Here is a 20,981-nt window from a genome sequence, read left to right on the forward strand (position 1 = left end):
ATCTGAGTGACACTGGGGGAAACGATAGGATTTTAAGCACAGTAGGGACATGAGCTGATCCCATAAAGGTGAAATTAGGGATACACAAAAATTGGAATGATCATAGTAAGTTGGGAATACACAACAATGAGAATAATATCTCACAGATATCTACCAAGTGTTTACACTGACTGTGGAAAAAAAAATATATATATATATATATATTAGAAGGACAGAAGAGAAGCATCAGATTCTCATAGCATCCCTGGCTGTATTTCAAAATAACAGTTACTGCAGGTGGCCATGGAGAGAGCTATCCTCTGCAACTAAGGGCACATGACCAGGAAATCTATGGAAAAAAAGATTCTGAGAGAAAACAGAGCGTAGAGGAAACATGCTAAAAGGAATCTAGGCAAAATAATGATGGATTATGTCCAGACACAGGTTAGTTACTGTTCTTTTTTTTTTTTTTTTTTTTTTAAGATTTTATTTATTTATTTGACAGGGAGAGATCACAAGTAGGCAGAGACACAGGCAGAGAGAGAGAGAGGAGGAAGCAGGCTCCCTGCTGAGCAGAGAGCCTGATGCGGGACTCGATCCCAGGACCCTGAGATCATGACCTGAGCCGAAGGCAGCGGCTTAACCCACTGAGCCACCCAGGCTCCCTAGTTACTGTTCTAATGGAAGAAGAATCTCTGGCTGGGATTACTTGAATCAAGAAGGAGAAGGTGGACAATATGCGTCTGGACTGTGAATGTTTTTGGCAGATCCAGATGCAATATTTTCAAATCCCTCCCTGTGAAAGATCCCACAGGACAACATATAAATGTAAGGACCTATTTAGCAAGAGGCTTTCATTAAACTTAAACTGTCCCAGCTCCCCTTCCCCCAGGGGATTAACTTAAAAACAAGTCCCGGAAACCAGCTCAAGGTAACAAAGCCCAGATACAAGAGTGAGTCAGGCCAGGTGGAGACCTCTGATCAGTGGGGGGGGGTTGCATACTGTCTCCCTGGTTATCAAGGAGTATGGGCCCCACCCTTTGGGAGCCTTTTTGCCTCCAATCCTAATCAAGGTGTAATAGGCTGGTTCAAATGTCTGCTAGGGTAAATTGTAATTCAGTTGGTCACCCAGCATCACTGTAGAGTTTCCTGTGTGTGTTACAATCTCATTGGTCACCTGTGTGTGGCCAGGCCCGACCGCATGGCCTTTGCCCTTAAAAACTAGTCTGTGGAATAGAGAAGGATCACCATCTCTTATAAGAGGTGCGTCCCCAAATGTTCAGTTAGATTCTTGATGCTTGGCGCAAAATAAAGCTTTGCTTGACCTTTGCTTTATATCAGTCTCGCTCCTTTAATCATGGACCCATTATTGGGGCATAACAATAAAGAAATACACAAGAACAAAATGTTTGGGCCCAAAGGCAGAGAGCAATAAAGAAGAAGGAAGACACTTATTTCTAGCATACCGTCCTGCTGAAGGAAAAGGGAGAGTCCAAATTAAGACGATAATGAAGTTGGTGAACACTCCTGAAATAAATAATGGAACAACTAAAGAGAAAGAGAGCAATAGAGCAGGGAAAAATGTAATAGAAATAAATACTACACAAGGTCTGCAATCCTTCTAAACTGAGGAAATGACACAGTGTAGAGCTCATGGTGAAGTTAAGGTCAGCAGTAGTCCCCTGAAGGCATAGTTTTCAGAAACATTAATCTCAATTTTAGTTTCAAAATCAGCTAAAGGCTATATGTCAGCTGAAGCAATGTGGGGCCTTGGTAAAATCGTTGTGGGCCTGGTTTCACAATACAAATAATTCCATGTGGCACTGGTTCCAAAAACGCCTATTCCCCAGAGAAGATGTGATTGTCTTAAATGTTTTCTTAAAGAGGTGGCACTCTACACCACTTGGTCTTTCTCCCAGAAAGCTTACAAGCATTGTGTTCTCAGGACAAAATCAGGCTAGATGCACACTGTAAGTATTACTATTTCATTCTGAACCCAGAGCCAGTTTCTCTTCCTCAAACTTCCTTACAACAGAATGTACTAATTGTGAACCCTAGTAAGTAGGCGAAAGGGCTATCTGCTACAAGGCCCACCCTATAACCTCCTACAAAATCCTTAAAGTGTTGTCTCTTCGGTTATCTGCTAAACAAACAGACAAACAACAAACAAAAATCAAACAAGAAAACAAACAAAGGAACAAAAAAAGCAGAGGCTCTATTAGAGGATCCCAAGGCTTTAGGGAAGTGATAATTTTCTTTTCTTTCTTAAGATTTTTATTTATTTATTTATTTGACAGAGATCACAAGTAGGCAGAGAGGCAGGCAGAGAGAGATATTGGAGGAATCAGGCTCCCCGCTGAGCAGAGAACCCTGGGATCATGACCTGAGCCAAAGGCAGAGGCTTTAACCCACTGAGCCACCCAGGCGCCCCAAGGGAAGTGATTCTTAAACTCTTCAGGAGATCTTTTTTTTTTTTTTTTTTTTTTTTTCATTCAAAGCTATAGCTACCAGGTAATAGGATCCTTTACCTAGACAGTGTAGAAATATGCAATTACTATAAAATATTTTTGAGGTTACTAATAATTTCTATACTTTCTTTCATGGATGGATAACAGTTCAGAGAAATAGTTCATAGACTGTAACAAGGCCATGGCAGTAGCATTGTCTTACATAATACTGTGGCCTATAGAAAGAAGGCTCCTGAATCACTGAATACATCAAAGAGAGCTTCTCTACCAGTCTGCAGCTGGACTGTAGGAGAACTGACAATAAACTTGATAAATAAAGATAAGATACTGGTTGAAATGATGTAACAGAGCCACAATACAGTCATGGCTTAAATAAGATGTAACTTCTGTTAGCATAGTCATAAAATGGTATGGTCCCTTGATAATGTGGATGTTGTTATAACAAGGAGACCCAAAGACAGATACTTAAACTAAATGTAAGTCCTTGAAATGGTGAAAGGTTAATTTGGTAACTTGATCTTGTTAGAAAACTCAGTGTTGCTGAAACAATTACCACAGGGTTAGTGGCTTAAAGCAACAAAAATTTTTTCTTTTAAACTTCTACAGGCAAAAAGTCCAAAAACAATTTTAGGGAACTAAAGTCAAGGTGCTGCCATGGCTGGCATGGCATTTTCAAGTCTTAGGGAAAATCCATCCCATTGTTATTTCTGGGTTCTTGAAACCACCTGCATTTCTTGGACTATGTATGACCCCTTTATCAAATCACTCCAACCACTTCCTTCTGTTATCATAGGTCCATTTCCTTCTTTGACATTTTTGCTTCATTTGTGTGGGGGTGCTTATATTTAGAACTTACCTGGATAATATCTGCAACTCAATCTCTTTACCTTAACCACATATGTAACTCTCCTCAAAAGCCCTATTAGGTAACATTCACGAGTTCCAGGGATTAGGATATGAGTATCTTTTGTGAAGATATTATTAAGCCTTCCATACCCAGGAAATTTCTATCTTTTTCTTCTGCTAACTTTAAAACATAATTTCCTTTCTCTCAGTTCAACATATCTCCTCAGCTACCACTATTAGATCCATATTCCAATAAACAGAAACAAAGAAAAAGAGAAAGAAAAGCACATAACTTCCCTTATATGTTAAAATCCAGACATTAGGGCACCTTGGTGGTTCAGTTGGTTAAGTGTCTGCCTTTGACTCAGGTCATGATACCAGCATCCTGTGATCAAGTCCCACATTGGGATCCCTGCTCAGTGGGGAGACTGTTTCTCCCTCTGTCTGCTACTCACCCTGCTTGTGCAGTCTCTCTCTCAAATAAATAAAATCATAAATAAATAAATAAATAAATAATAAATGAACAAACTCCAGACATTAAGCACATTAGTTATTAGCATACTCCATTAGCAAAAACCTTGTTACAGGACAATACCTAGCTTCAAAGACATCTGGGAAAGGTACTTTTAGGTGGGTAGTCATGAAGCTGGCTGAAATGGGGCCTCTATCACTGAAGAAAGCTGTAGAAAATTATTTGGCAGATAGCAATCTCTTCTTCTCACGTAATCACAAAATTAACCTATTTTGGTTGTTTTGATCAATTAAGAATAATTTCTTTAGCCTTAAGAAATTGATATAGGAAGACTCATATTCCACCACAGACAAAACACAATCTGTTGCTGCTGTTGTTGCCGTTGTTTTTGTCATTTCTATCATTGTTTTTGTTCATTCTCCTCTCTTCATGTACTACTGAGTGCCTGCTCTACTTGTAGCAGAATTAAGTACTGGACATCAAGAACAAAACAAGCATTACTCAAAATTTCTAAATTTATTTCACATAGTGTTGGTGCTGTCAGCATCAGTCATGTCTACCAACTTTCAGAAGGTTTACAAATAAGGGTCATGAGAAAGCTTGACTTTAACAAAACCTCTCAGTCTTTTAAAAAATGGTTCCTGGGGCTCCTGGGTGGCTCAGTGGGTTAAGCCTCTGCCTTCGGCTCAGGTCATGATCTCAGGGTCCTGGGATGGAGCCCCACATCGGGCTCTCTGCTTGGCTGGGAGCCTGCTTCCTCCTCTCTCTCTGCCTGCCTCTCTGCCTACTGTGATCTCTGTCTGTTAAATAAATAAATAAACAAAATCTTTAAAAAAAAATGGTTCCTGTGAACCCCCTTACTCTTGTTGGCAGGAATGTGAACTCACGCAGCCACTCTGGAAAACAGTATGGAGTATCTTCAAAAAGTTAAAACTAGAACAATCCTATGATACAGCAATTGCACTACTGGGTATTTACCCAAAGCATTAAAAAATACAGATTCAAAAGGGTACATGCACCCTGATGTTTATAGCAACATTATCAACAATAGTCATAGTATGAAAAGAGTGCAAATGCTCATGTCCATCAACTGATGAGAGATGAAGAAGGGGTACACACACACACACAGAAGTGGCACACACACACACACACAGTGGAATATTACTCAACTATCAAAAAGAATGAAATCTTGCCATTTGCAACAACATGGATGGAGCTAGAGTATATTATGCTAAGCAAAATAAGTCAGTCAGAGAAAGACAAATATCACATGATTTCACTCATATGTGTAGTTTAATAAACAAAATAAATGAACACAGGAAGAAAAAAAAACAGAGAGAGGCAAAGCATAAAACAGAATTTTAACAATAGAGAACAAACTGATGGTTACCATTGGGAAGGTGGGTGGAAGGATGGGTTAAATAAGTGATGAGTATTAAGGAGGGAACTTGTTGTGATGGGCACTGGCTGTTGTATGTAAGTGATGAGTCACTAAATTCTATACCTGAAGGTAATAATATACTGTATGTTAACTAACTGCAATTGAAATAAAAATTTGGAGAAAGAAAAAAAAATGGTTCATATGAGATATAAAGTCATGATAGAAAATGTAGAACAGATAAGCCTTTGCTATAGATAAATAGAGCCAATATGAAACAACCATTATCAAATGTTGCAAAACCATCAGCAGAAGATCATGATCCCTGGGGGAAAAGAAAAGAAAAGAAAATTGAAGAAAATGGGTTGAGCCCTTAATTGCCTGCTTTCTGCCTAGAGACATTTAGTTTATGTTGATATGAGGCAGAGGAATTGAAGGGTCTTGCTCAAATAAAAGAGTATTTCCTGGAGTTCAGGAAAACTGAAAGGAAATTCATTTCATTTCTTGGAATTCAGGAAACCTTGAGACCTGGAATTTGTAGGAAGAGTGCCAGAAAGGACAGAAGTATGTAGTGATAGAAAAAGCTACACAAATCTGAATCAGGTTTCTAGTAGGGCTTCAGCTAAAACCATAGGATGAAACACCACAAAGTCATGCAAAGTTCAATGACTATAGAAAAAACTACTACTAGGGAGCTATAAATTTAAAAACTTCAAGAGCTTACTCAAGGATAGGTGACATATGAGTTAGATTAATCAGACTCCCAACTAGAGAGACCTAATAGAAAACAAAAACAAAAACAAAACAAAACAAAAACAGATTAAAGGAACTTCATTAAACACCTCATAGAGATCCCAGAAACACAACATCCTAGGAAAATAGTGAAGTAAACCTTAGTGTAAGGTTTACTCTAGAAATACTCAAATTGAGTTAGAAAGAAAGCGTCAAAAAAGGTCTAACAGATATGCTAATGCCAAAGAAACACTTCTAAAAGGAATCTCACAAATTTCCATCATCTAAAACAAAAAAAACAACAACAACAGAAGACAGATGTGAGAAGGAAAATGTGGCTCATATGCAAGAAAAATATTGATCAATAGACAAAGATATAAAATTTCAAAGACCATGAAATGATCTTCAAAATATCTGGTATAGATAGATTCAAATATTTAAGGGGAAACATGAACACAATCAAGGAGAGAAATGAAGCTCATAAAAAACAATCAGAATCTTGGGGCGCCTGGGTGGCTCAGTGGGTTAAGCCGCTGCCTTCGGCTCAGGTCATGATCTCGGAGTCCTGCAATCGAGTCCCACATCGGGCTCTCTGCTCAGTGGGGAGCCTGCTTCCTCCTCTCTCTCTGCCTGCCTCTCTGCCTACTTGTGATCTCTCTCTCTGTCAAATAAATAAATAAATAAATCTTTAAAAAAAAAAAAACAATCAGAATCTGAAATTGAAAAATATGATATCTGAAATATATCTTTAAAATACTTTGGTTGGGTTTAATGGCAAATTATACATGCAGCAAAACAGATTTGTGACCTTGAAGTCAGAGCAGTAAAAACTATCTAAATTGAAGTATAATGAGGACAAAGCATGAAGAGGGAAACAAATAAAACTGACTGTAGTGGCCTATAGAAAAATGTCAAGCAGCCATGCATAGCTGTACTTGAATTCCTAGTGGAGAGAGAAAGCAGAAATCTACTTAAAATTGATGGCCATTTTTTTTTTCCAAATTTGCTGAAACATGTATATTCCAGACTCCAAGAAGTTGAATAATCCCTACAGGATAAATAAAAGTAGAGAAAACAGAACCAAAACATATTAATAATTAAATTGCTGAAACCTAGTGAAAAATGAAAACCTTAAAAAATTTCCAGAGGAAAATTAAAAAAAAAAAAAGACAAGAGATATAACTTACTTCTCTTTTATAAAGCATTGAAGCCTACACACCAGAATATAATGCAACATCAGTAAAATATTGAAAGAAAAACAGAAAACAGAAACTGCATTATTAAATTTCAATATCCAGCAGAAATATTCTTAAAAAATACCTTTCCACAAATAAATTACTGATAAAATTGTTAAAAAATGTTTGTTAAGCTAAAAGAAAATGGAGAAATTTGGATTTACATAAATGAATGAGGAGGATCAGAAACAGTAAAAGTTTGTCTCTTCTTTTTAAAAAATAATATCTTTGAAGGATATTTAAAGACTTAAAGATTTTTTTTTTTAATTTATTTATCTGTCAGGCAGAGATCACAAGTAGGCAGAGAGGCAGGCAGAGAGAGAGGAGGAAGCAGGCTCCCTGCTGAGCAGAGTCCAATGCAGGGCTTGATCCCAGGACTCTGGGATCATGACCTGAGCCAAAGGCATAGGCTTTAACCCATTGAGCCACCCACGTGCCCCCTTTTAACGATTTATATATTTATTATGTGTGCATGGGTGGGGGAGGGAGGGACAGAAAGATAGGGAGCATCTCAAGCAGACTTCTGCTGAGTGCAGAGCCCTACTCAGGACTCAAACCCACAACTCTGAGATCATGACCTTGAGCTGTAATCCAGAGTCAGACACTCAACCAACTGAGTCACCTGATTGCCCCAGAATATTTACTTACTAAAAGCAGAAATAAAACAATGTGTTATAGAGTTTGTAACATACATAGAAATAAAATATTTAACAGTATTATCAAAAAGGATGGAAAGGGAGAGACCTAAGATTTCTGTTTTAAGGTTTTTATTTTAAATGTGAAGTAATAAAATATTATTTGAAGATACATGGTAATAGGATAAAGTTGCATATTGTAAATATAGCTTACTGCTACACTTAAAAAAAAAATTAAGCAAAGAGATATAGCTAACAAGTCCATCCTGAAAATAAAATAGAATTCTAAAAGTTATGCAATGAAGGAAAATACAAGGAAATAATAAAGTATAGACGTGGCCATTTGAAAACAAATAGCAACATGGTACACTTAAATCTAATGAGAATTAGCCCAAGATAAAGATGTTGAATTTATACCAAAACCATAAACTTTTCAAGGACCTCTCTCACCAAAAGAAAATAAAATAAGAACTAGAGGAAGAATTTGATTCTTGAACTTTACTTGTAATTAAAACATTTGGACTTTCTCTAGATTTTATGTTGCAAGGGCAGTATACTTTAATTTTGTATATTAATTACTTTGGATTTATTTCTTTGGAACTTTGATCTTTGAAGTTTTATTTCTCGGTAGGAATTTAATAATTAGATTACATATTAAAGTTTGAGCATGTATATGCACTTGCTATTACATAATTGTAGTGTCTTAATGTCAAGATTTAATATAATTACAGAGGCTCTGAAGAGCTCTATCGAACAGTATAACTGGACATAATTTAACATGGGGAATAATAGAGACAGAATTTTCAGACTCCAGAGTCTATGAATTAATACAATGTTCAGTCATATTTCAAAGCCTTCTGGAAGCAAACATATGGTGCCTATTAGTAGCTTGCAGGGTGAGCTACCAAAGGACAACATTTATTATTAAGGTAAGGACATTCTTAAATGTGACTGTCCCCAAAAGCAGCTTTGAGAAAAGAACTTAGGTTCATGTTGCTGATTTGGGATGTGATTCCAGAAAGCATAAGCTAGAGACCAGAAAGGTAAGATGGATGTAAGAAAAATAGAAAAGATAGAAAAGAAAAAAATAAAAAGTAAAAGAAAAGATAAAGAAAAGAAGAAAAAAAGGGGAAGGAAGGAGAGGGGAGGGAAGAAAGGAGGGGAAGGAAAGGAAGGAAGGAAGAAGAGAGAGAGAGAGAAAGAAAGAAAGAGAGAAAGAAATAGGAAAAGAAAGAGAGAGAAAGAAAGGAGGAAGGAAGAATCATATGGAATGTATCTTAGAATCTTCTGAGTGAGTGCGAAACAGCGATTCTTACTTTTTCTCACTTGTGTCCCTCACTGGTTAAGGACTGTCTGTGTAAGACATTAAATCCCTGGCCCATTTAGACTGCCTCAAGTTCAGCTGATAAAGCTCCCTGTGTCAAATAAAATTCTTAGAAGAGTGGTTTGGGACACATTCCTGAAGCATCAAGCCATCAGGGGATGTCCACCACAGTTGAGAAGGCGTAGGTAGGCTTTTGAGCAAGACATCAACATCAACACGTCTGCAATCAGACCTCCTCAGAGGGATGACTGATTTGATACATGGCTGATCCTACCCCTTAAGAGACAGCCACTTCCCAAGATCACTGTGAGCTTAGTTTCAAGTCAAAATTAAGAGAAAAAAGTTGGAGGGTATGAGGAAGGAACACATAATCCCACTTCTCAGGTCTTTCAGGATTAACATTTCTAGAGCAGTGATTCTGAAACATGGTCAGAATCATGAGGAGAGTTTGTTAAAACATGGATCACTCTCCGTCAGGCACAGAGTTTCTGATTCGGTAGTTGTGGGTTCAAGTCTGAGAATTTGCCTTGAAAACGAGTTGCTGATGCTGTTTGCTGAAGAGCTACAGAGAATCTCTGAGTCAGAGTAACCTTCAAGGATTTTCTTTCTCATCTTTCCTCTGCTATCCAGGGAGGAAGAGTGAGAAGGGGGAGGTAGGCCTCTCACCACCTGCTTTCTGGATTTTACTACTTGCAACAAGGTTTTATTCCCATTTGCATTTTGGCTATACAGAAACCTTGGCAGGGAAGGCTGCCTGTGACTGGAGAAGGAAGTTCAAGTCTATGATGCAAGACAAAGCAGGCCATTGTTGCCCAGACTTAAGCCACTTTCTCAAACAACTTTGTCAGTAATGGAGGTGATGTTTCCATACGTATACTTCTGGCTCTAGTGTCTTCTTTTAGATGTTTTCAAACTTCGAAGGAGAAAAATGGGATGTTCTATATAGACATCCTATAAAACCAGCAATTTTGTGCACATATTTCTGCCATGAGCAGGAAAAAAAAATCCACTTGATATTATGTGTAAGGTCTTAAACAATATGAACGAGAAGGAAATTACAGCATACATTATAGGTCTATTGTGAATATGGACAAGCTTTCTGCCCAGAGGGTAGTGTAAACACTGAATGACTTTTAAAATTTCAAACATTCTGTTTCATAAGCTGAAGATCTGAGGACGATTTGCTTTATGTAAAAAGAAAAGAAAAAGCATGAAATGAATTCCGCTGGCAGAGTCAAGCTCCTTTGATTTATACATAATGTTTCTTCTGACAAGGACACAGAAGCACTCTCGTATTTCAATAATCTAATTTTGCATTGTTTGAAAAGAAACAGGACTATTGATAGACTTATTTGGCTTGCACCCTGGGATATTTAAATAGACTTTGCACTTCAAAAACACTTTCACAAATTCCAATAACTTGTGGTATTTTCAGAGCTTTTTATGGTAATCGATGATATATTTTATTTTTATTACTAATTGAAAAATTGCCCAGATAAATATGTTAAGTTTTCTGTGAAAACTTAATTTTCTAAAGGCTTTTTTAACCCTTTCTGAAAAGTGGATGAAGTATAAAAAATGAGTCAAATCAGTTTAGAGATTTATTTGGTTTATAAATGTGTCATTTGGCTAATCTGATTTGCATTTTCTTGCATTTTTCATTGTATTTTTCCAGTGTCACAGCTTATTCCTAACTATTCTTCTGTTATTGGCATATAATAATATTCTGAGTGATCTCAAGTTTTTTCTACTTATTTCTACATAAAATATACATTTAAAGTTATTATTGCAAATATAAAACATCACAAAACCAAAGGAAAGGAAAACACACACAAAAAAAAGAAATCACTTGTTCAGCAAATCATTTGTTCAGCTGCTGTTTTACAGCTAATCCTACCATTTCTAAGCAATTTTATAAAGTGTCATTGTTTTACTACTGTTTTGCAAAAAGTTTTGGTACAACAGACATTTTTGTGACAAAAGATGGCCACTGACATATCCAATATTTATTTCTTCTTTTAAGTAATTGAACCCTTAATTGTTGTGGATGGCAAAACAATAAGGCCAAAGAAATATACTTAAATCTCTGCATTTAGAGAGGGTCATTGGAAGTTACTGTTGTTACTTCCATTAAAGTTATTTCAAAAGTGCTCTCTCACGTGACAGGTGTTATTTTTCCTCCCTCTTTCTTCCTTTTTCCTTGTTGAAATATGAACATGATAATTGGAATTTCCACTGCCATTTGGAAAACATGGGAAGACACGGAGAATAGAAACCACGTTCTCACCACGGTAGGGGAAGCAAGGGATAATGATGACATGATGGAGTTGCCTTTTGAAGTGCCTTATCTGGGTTTCTTTTACATGTAAGAAAACACAGCACAGTATCTTCTTTAAGCCCCCTTATTTGGGGTCTCTGTTATCATGCCCAAAGGTCATTTCTTACTGATACACATACAATACATTTTCTACTTGCTTTCTGGTTTCTTCAAATATGTTTAAATATTAAATATGATCCTTGAAATGCACTTATTTTCCCTTCTTGATAAAGATGCCGTAGAAGAGAGTTTTGATCTACTGTGGTGAACTAATGATTAATTAATGTTATTCTTCCCTTCATTTCTCCTTTTCAGCTAAGAATAGAACTGGCAAGTTAGATTTAGAACAGCTGGCTCCCTGAACACCTATCAAACCTTAGTGGTTCATGTATTCTTTTGTAGAAACTTGACCTAATTAAACGTGTTTCTGATAAAGAGAAATTACCAGATGCCTTAAGAAAGTGCTTTGTGTGAAGGAACTGCATTTTGCTGGTTCGAGCACCCTGTTTTAGAAGTACTTGATCAACTTGGAAACACCAGTCGCTATTTTAGCTCATTTCACATTTCTTATGGTCTCACTGTCTTCCTTACCTACCCCTTTCCTTACCTTACCACTTCTTCTGTGGTCCATCATTATAATAATTCCCTTGTAAACTTGTTTATTTTCCTCATTCCTGTCTCTCTTCCACTTACTCACTTGACAAAATAAAATGCTGGTTTAACCCAAATCTCTTCTTTCTATGATTGCAAATGCACAGCCAACCAGAACTGAAGGAAAACATACTAATATTTATCACCTCAAGGACACCCAATGATCTGCCTGACATACCAACTATCAGCTGTTATTTCTATCACCCTCCTGATCTGCAAGATAATTATTTTATCTCGCTTCCTCTGCTCAAATCAACTCTTACAAACTCCTCACTTTCAATAGTTGGTATTCCTGGCTGCACTGAAGAAATCCAAGCAATGCAAAGAGGATTATTTCCTCATGTTTCCACCCTGAGCATCTGTTCCCAGTCTGTCTTGCTCCCTGTTTCAACAGATTAACTATTCATCTTCCAAAGACCAATCCTTCAATGTGTGTACTAATTACATCAACTTTTTACAAACTTGACTACTGCAATTCTCCCTTTTTTCCCTCTTAAATGATCTGCATTTCCTCTTTACCAGATTATTCACATCAGCGTAAAAGAGTATCATATCCGCAATTTTTATAAAATCCCCCCGCTTTAACTCCACGGCACTCTCTGTCTACTGCAGTTCTCTCTCTGTTCAGTCTCAACCGATGTTCAGCAGTAATGTCATCATTTTCCCTCTTTGCAAACCCTGCGCTTTCATAAAAACATTTATACAAAGAACTTTGGAGCAGATTAAATGTAGTAGGAGGTAATTGAAAGAGAAGGGTTTTTCTCCCAGGTTCAGGGATCTGTTTCTAGAGAGAGAAAACATTAAATCTCAGCAGCAGTCAATGCTTATACTGAAATCCTCTAAATTAATTCATAATGCTGAGACCGATGGTCATAGCTCTGTGGCTGAGACCTCATGGTTCCCACATTCTCACATTCCATCTTCAGAAAAACCTTGTGGTCAGAAAGAAAGCAGTTCATTCACAAGGTGGGGGTAAAATAGGGAAGGTGCATTTCTCCAATGCTGTTCAAGGCACATCTTGCAACATGAAAGCCTGCAGTTTGGCTCAAAACCTTCTTACTGGTCTTCCCAGCTGAAGCCTAAAAATGAGTTAAGGTATGCAAGAAGCCTGCTTCAGACATGAATGGGGAACAGAAATGCCTAAAGAACAGTTATTTGAAATGGTTCTCATGTTTTACCAAGCATCACAATTACCTAGGAAGCTTGCCAAAGTGCTGTATTCAAATCAAGTTCCAGAAAGTGTTAGTGGAATCCAGAGTTCTAAGCTTTTGATAATTTTTTCATGTGATTCTGATGTTGCTAGAACATGAACCATGCACTACTCTACAGACTACTAAGAACTCAACCAGCTGGTCCTTAGACTAAGAGAATTAGAACTGGGAGTGAATATAAAAGACAGAACTAATTTTTAACCAAACAAAACTGGAGAATCTCTCACAAAACAAACAAATAAGTAGCTCAGAGCTTTAGTTTTGTCAAAGAGGCCATTAGTCTGTAAACAGTTACAACAAAGAGGCAGGTAAGAACCAGATTTGCAAAAACAACCATTTCCCCAGGATGCCACATCTAGATAGAGAACATCCCCCAGACAAGGTTGTTCTGTCCTACCAAGATTGTGCATCCTCAGGTACAATTGCTGTATCCAAAGTCCAACTGCAAACATCTGAGACCACTGGCAGTAGCATGCATCACCTCCTTTGTACCTTGTATGCTCTCTTCACTGGTGTCCTTGAAAGTTCGCTTCTAAGTCTTAACCTATCAGTAAGTTGCAACTGGTTTGCATTAGAAACCAAGGCCTAGATCTGCTTCTATTGAGTGCCCGTAACAGTCAAGTCAAACTGTCAGCTCTCCAGTCTTCTCAAACTTTTTTCCAATACATTTTAATTGATTTCTCAGGACACACTTTCCATGACAAGGTACTCATTCTAAGTCTTCTTTACTCCACTTGTTAACCTCAGCTCCAAGGCTCAATCCTCAATATGAATATTTATACTCATTCCTAAGGTGACCTCATCAAGATCAAACCTATGGCTTTAAATACAGTTTATACACATTGATATTATCTAAATATACAACTTTAGGCTGTCACTCTCCTTTGATTTCCATACTTACATACTAAATTGCAAACTTGATTTCTATCTAGAAATTACATTGAAGTTAATTTGTCCAAATACATATATATATGTATAAATATATATTAATCTCAGTCTCCAAATGTGCTTCTTCTATATTCAGTTAATGTTACAAAGATATATCTAAATGTTTCAAATTTAATAGGTTTATTTTTTTTTAATTCTGTCTTATATTTGCATGCCATTCCTCAGTTATATCATCAGATCTACTTTCAGTAAATATACTAAATTTAACCACTTTTTACTCTTCATCATTAACATTATATTTTTAGCCACTGTTATCTCTTCCTTAGACTATTAAAATATTTGAACAGATCTCAATGCTTCCAGTCATTTTAAAACAAATCAGAATATACCATTTAGTACACTAAATATTTGATAGCTTCCCACATTATACTTAGGGTGGGAATACAAATCTTTAATTAGGTCCCCAGGGATCTATATGATCTAACCCCAGGCTACCTCACCAAGCTCATATCTGTCAGTCCCTTTTTAATTCATCCAAACCACATAAGCCATCTTGCTGCTCCTACAACAAGCCAAGTAAGTTTCTGTTTCCTTTAGTAAATCATAAAGTTATACACACACACACACACACACACACACACACACAATATGGAAGTGAATCAGTATGAATTAATGTATCATACATATCATCCTATGTGATCAATTGAACTAATTAGCTAAAATTTGAATTAAGTCAGGAAAAGAAAAAACCCCTCTGATTATAAGATGGTATCAGGGGCACCTTATTCAGTTAAGCATCTGCTTTTAACTCATGTTATGATCTTCAGGTCCTGGGATTAAGTCTGAGTCCAGCTTCCTGTTCACCAGGAATCAGCTTCTCCTTCTCTCTCCCTCGACACCTTCCCCAACCACATGCTCTCTTTCTCTCTCAAATGAATAAATTAAATTAAATTAAATTAATAAAATAAAATAAAATAAATAAAAAATCTTAAGGAAAATAGAATATCAGCCTACATGGCCAATGTTCACAGCCATTAAATTAACAATTAAGAGTATAACATTTGTTGTACATAAATACAGTCTTTTAATATCATTAAGATCAGCCAGATAATCTGATTATAATTTCAAGATGCTTATTTTTTTAATTTCTAAAATTAATATGGTTGCCTAATTGTTGATATTTAAATTTCAGAAAGTAATTTAAGTTTTTTATGTTTCAATTTTAAATTAGAATGAGTTACTCTGTACTATTTCACAATAAGAATAGTGGTAAAATTTATAGCATTTATCCCCAACCACCTGTTTTTTTTTTAATTGAAAAAGATTTTACATTAACAATAAGTTTCAAAACAACAACAATAACAAAAACAAAAAAAACCTGAGACTTTACCAAACTAAAAAAATTGAAAACTTGCCTTCCTAATCAACTGGGATATTCTTTGAATACATAGTGAAGCATAAAGCAACGATATCAACACCACATTTCTTACCATTTACTTGGAAGATGTGAGTTTGAAAGACTTGTTCATAGCCATCTGCATAGCAGGTGTAATTGCCCATGTGAGTTGTGGTAACTTTAGTAATATACAAGGACCCATCATCTCCAAAGTCCTATAGAAATAAAATAAAATAAAATAAATTGAAATCAAATGAGATCTTTGTATTTAAAATGTATTTTAACAATTCACTTTTTTTTTTTTTAGTGTATTCAGGAGCAAAGTAAATAGATTAAAATACTGTTTTTTAAATTATCAAAATAATCATTGTTAGTCTTATAGAATTAGAAGACCTATAATTACCATATTCTCAAGACATGTTTTGTTTTAAAAAAGTATAACGTTACTCATACATGCAGCTTTTTTAGTGTTTATTTGAATTATGAGTTTATATATAAAGTAACTCAATTTCCACATTTTTGTCTAATTTAGTTACAGCAGTCTCCCCTTATCCATGACTCTGTTTTCCCCAGTTTCAGTTACCCATAGTCAACTGCAATTTGGAAGTAGATGATTAATCTTCTGATGTATCATCAGGAGGTCAATAGTAGCTTCATGCTAAATCACAAAGTCTACATCATTTACCTTGCTTCATCTCATCATGGAGGTAATTTATCATCTCACAACATTATAAGAAGTAGCATGATGTAAAATACAGTAAGAGATCTTGAAAGAGAACACATTCACATAGCTTTTATTACAGTATTTTGTAATTTTTCTATTTTATTATTATTGTTGTTAAGCCCTTACTATGCTTAATTTATAAATTGAATTCTATCATAGGTATGTGTGTATAGTAAAAACATAGAATATATATAGGATTTGATACCATACATAGTTTCAGGCATCCCTTGGGGTCTTGGAACATAACTCCTGAAGACAAAAGGGGATGGCTATACCTTTTTAATTAATAAAGTTTTAAAATGACTTTTTTCTTATTTGTAGCTAAAATAAATAGTTCCTAATTATATTCTTTACATTAGTAATTTTCTATTAATTTTATATCCTTTTATTATATATTTACCCAGAAAAAATGAAAACATTTATAGTCAAATTGGTAGAATGTGATTTTTGATAAAACTCAGGGACAATCAATATATTAGAACAAAATAGCCAAACCTATGGAGACAAATTTTGGAAAAAAAGGAGAAAAATCTGACTCGATCAAAATCAAACCAAGAAGCACCTCTAGAACAGCAAACACTAGAAAATCTTTTCTTCCATAAAGGCAATGAATACACAACAGCACTTGTCAAAACCAACTTTTCAGAACAGTGGAAATAGATAAGAAGAGTTTGCACCAATCTATAGAGCATTTACTCCAAAAAATTGCTGAATCTCAGTAAGAACAAAGAGATTCGTAGCATCCCTCTTTCCACAGCTGCATGGATGCCTTTAACCATCAGCTTTGTAATTTTGCCTGCTATGAAAACCATCATCGTAGCACACACTGGAGGGGGGGAAAAAAGCTTGAAGCTCCTCCAAGTTCCCATCCCTGGAGAACTGTCACCATTTGACCTATCTAGCAGGCCCCTAAAAAGTTCCATTTTTGTGACTTCCTTTTTATTTGAGCAAGACTTTAAGCTCAGTCTGTATAAACATAGTCTGTATAAACATAGTCCTATCCCTAAGGCCTTTATTGAAAAGAAACAGCAGTAATTGTTTAACATTACAGCTTATTATGTTGAAGATACTGATTGGAGATAACAATAGGTGCACCAAACCAAACCAAATCAAACCAACCAACCAACAAAAATTTTAAAGAAAAGTGGAAATGAGATAGCAATAGGGGCCTATGAAAAGATCTGTGTATTTCTGGGAATCTAGAAAGCCATAAAAAATGTGCAAGACTGTGTGCATGCCCAAAAGAAGGGTGTGTGTGTGTGTGTGTGTGTGTGTGTGTGTGTATAACATATACAAATTAGGAAGAGAATCCCTAATCTCTTGTCTCTGATTGGCTTTGAGGTTCTACGCAGACAGAAAGTGAAGGCTAAGGCAGACTTGTAATTGCCTATGGGAGTATTGAGTGCATAACACAAACAGAAAGAGAGCACCTTGGCCAAGTCTGGAAGATTAATTGATTCAACACATTCAATTAAATATATTTTTAATGATTAGCTCATCACTAAACTGAGTGAAGATTTCAGTAACTAAATATAAGAAACTGAGTAAAAATAAACTCTCCTTCATCAAAATTAAAAATCTGTGCTTCCAAGGGATATTATCAAGAAAGTAAAAAGATCTCCAACAAAATGGGAGAAAACATTTACAAATCATTTACCTTATAAGGACTTGCATCTAGGAAAAAGAAAAAAAAATATATATAGCTGAATAATAAAAGGACAAGCAATTCTGTTAAAACAATAAACAAAGAATTTAAGTAAATATTTATCAAAAATGAATTACAAATGGGCAATAGGGACATATAGGGAAAGTCAACATCATTAGTCATTAAGGAAGGGCAAATAAAAACCATTATGAAATACCACTTCACACTTACTAAGATGGCTAAAATAAAAAGACAGTAACAATTGTGGAAGAGGATGTGGGAAAGTTGAAACCTTCAAACATTGCTGATGAGAATATTAAATGGGATATCTACTTGGAATAACAGTTTTGGCACTTCCTCAAAAACTTAAAAACTTGAACAGAATTAAAAGTTAAACTTCCTTAAATAGAGTCTCATATGTCTAAAGTAATTTGGTTCTTAGGCATATACCCAAAGGAACAACAACAACAAAAATCTTGTACATGAACGTTCATAGTAGCATAACTCATATTAACCAAGTAGTGAAAAAACTCAAATACCTATCAATTGATTAATGGATAAACACAAAGTGATATATCTATATAAAACAGAATATTGTTTGTCAATAAACAAGAAAAAAGTCCTGATATATACTACAGAATGAATGAATGTTGAAAACATTATGCTAAATCAAAGAAACCAAACTCAAAAAGGCACAAATTATATGAATCTATTCATATGGAATGTCTGGAATGGCTAAATCCATAGAAATAGAAAATAGATTAATGGTTACCAGGAGCTGAGGGGATGGAGTGATAGGAAATGAATGCTAGTAAATATGGAGTCCTTTTAGGAGCGATGAAAATATTCTAAACTTTGATAGCCACTATGGCTGCACAATTTTCAGAAAATACTAAGACCCACTGAACTAGACATTTGTAAAGGGGTTAATTTATGAAGATGATATTTCAATAAAGTTGTTACTGAAAATAAGTTATATATAGAATATTTAGATATTATATATATTTATATAAATATATATATATTTATATATAAAACATATAATGGAGAATATTTAGATATTATATATATTTATATAAATATATATATATATTTATATATAAAACATATAATGGATATGTGTTAAAACCGCATATCACTTTGGCCAAAAGAATCTTAATTTAGTATAAAAATTTAGAAATCAAGAAAGAAAGAATGACTAAAATATGTGTATGTAAAGAATAAACACTTTGGCATTACAAAACGTCGTAAGCCTTAAAGGAAAGAAAATGAACTCCAGGCTATATATATGCAAAATATTTTAAAATGTATTTTAATCCTCATTTATATAGTGATTATATGTCAGATACTGCTCTAATTAATTCAAGAATATTGACATATTTGATCCCTATAACAAACCTATGAATCTACTGAAAAGAATCTATGAAATTCCTGTCACGTTATAGCAGCAGATACTAAGATGTTAAGTAATCTCCTTAGTTTCTCTTGGCCCCTAATTAGTAGAACTAGGATTTGAAACAAGGTAGGCTTACTCCGGAGGCTGTGCTTTAAACCCCTACATTATGATCCCTTCCTTGTCAATCACAGACTCAAGTAGGGATAAGGACAGGAAAAGAGAAACAAAGAAGAAAGTCAAGATAAAAAGCCCCAAACAAAGAAGGTCAATTATGCTGTTAAGTCTGAAGAAAAAAAGGCTAGAAATATAATGAAAGCACCTATGGAAAAGAAAGAAGGAAAGCTGAAAGTTCTGAGACGTAAGTCAAAAGACAATAACACTTAAAATAAGTCAACGGCCATGGGCCACCTGGGTAGCTCAGTTGGTTAAGTATCTGCCTTTGGCTTGGGTCATGGTCAGAGGGTCCTGGGATTGAGTCCCACATTGGGATCCCCGCTTACTGGGGAGTCTGCTTCTCCTTCTTCTCCCTCAACTCATGTTTTTATTTTTTTTTTCTCTCTCTCTCAAATAAATTTAAAAAATCTTTAAAAAATAAATAAAATAAAATAAACCAACAGCTATGTCTCTTTCCTTTCTCAACAGCAGAAAATGATGACTATAAGGGTGCTGTTGAACTCACTCTTCTCAAGATGTAATTGGCATATTTTCAACATCTTCTACCACAAATACTAGTAAAAAGGTTTTTATATATGTGGTTACTGTTAAGATTTAGTCTTTAAGAATTGTTTGATGGGGCACCTTGGTGGCTCCATCAGTTAAGAGGCCAACTCTTGATTTAGACTCAGATCATGATCTCAGGGTCTTTAGATCAAGCCCCACATGATCAGCAGGGAGGCTGTTTGAGATTCTCTCATTCCCTCTCCCTCTGCCCCAACTCTTGCTCATGTGCTCTCTCTCTAAAATAAATAAATAATCCTAAAAAAAAAAAAAAAAGAATTAAAGAATTACTTATTTATTGTATTGTTTCTTCCAACTTTTAACTTTGGAGTTTGCTATCATTCATTCCCTAATTTTTTTTTTTAAATAAAATAATTTATTTATTAAAATAAATAAAATAATGTTGTCATTATCTGAGCATGTATTTTTTTTTTTATAAACATATATTTTTATCCGCAGGTGTACAGGTCTGTGAATCACCAGGTTTACACACTTCACAGCACTCACCAAAGCACATACCCTCCCCAATGTCTATAATCCCACCCTCTTCTCCCAAACCCCCTCCCCCCAGCAACCCTCAGTTTGTTTTGTGAGATTAAGAGTCACTTATGGTTTGTCTCCCTCCCAATCCCGTCTTGTTTCTTTTATTCTTCTCCTACCCACTTAAGCCTCCATGTTGCATCACCACTTCCTCATATCAGGGAGATCATATGATAGTTGTCTTTCTCTGCTTGACTTATTTCGCTAAGCATGATTCGCTCTAGTTCCATCCATGTTGTCGCAAATGGCAAGATTTCATTTCTTTTGATGGCTGCATAGTATTCCATTGTGTATATATACCACATCTTCTTGATCCATTCATCTGTTGATGGACATCTAGGTTCTTTCCATAGTTTGGCTATTGTGGACATTGCTGCTATAAACATTCGGGTGCATGTGCCCCTTTGGATCACTACGTTTGTATCTT

General features: G+C 35.5%; 1 protein-coding gene across 2 annotated transcripts in view; it reads right to left on the reverse strand.

Moving 5' to 3' along the window:
• The window catches only part of FSTL5 (follistatin like 5), a 766,488-nt gene that overhangs the window by 180,332 nt on the left and 565,175 nt on the right, over positions 1-20,981 (reverse strand). For both annotated transcript variants that reach the window (XM_082728205.1, XM_082728204.1), the window contains exon 8: positions 15,627-15,747. In XM_082728205.1, the coding sequence (XP_082584331.1) occupies positions 15,627-15,747 (121 nt within the window). The remainder of the gene's footprint in view (positions 1-15,626; positions 15,748-20,981) is intronic.

Source organism: Mustela nivalis (assembly GCF_964662115.1).
Source record: "Mustela nivalis genome assembly, chromosome: 4".
Taxonomy (NCBI): Eukaryota; Metazoa; Chordata; class Mammalia; order Carnivora; family Mustelidae; genus Mustela; species Mustela nivalis.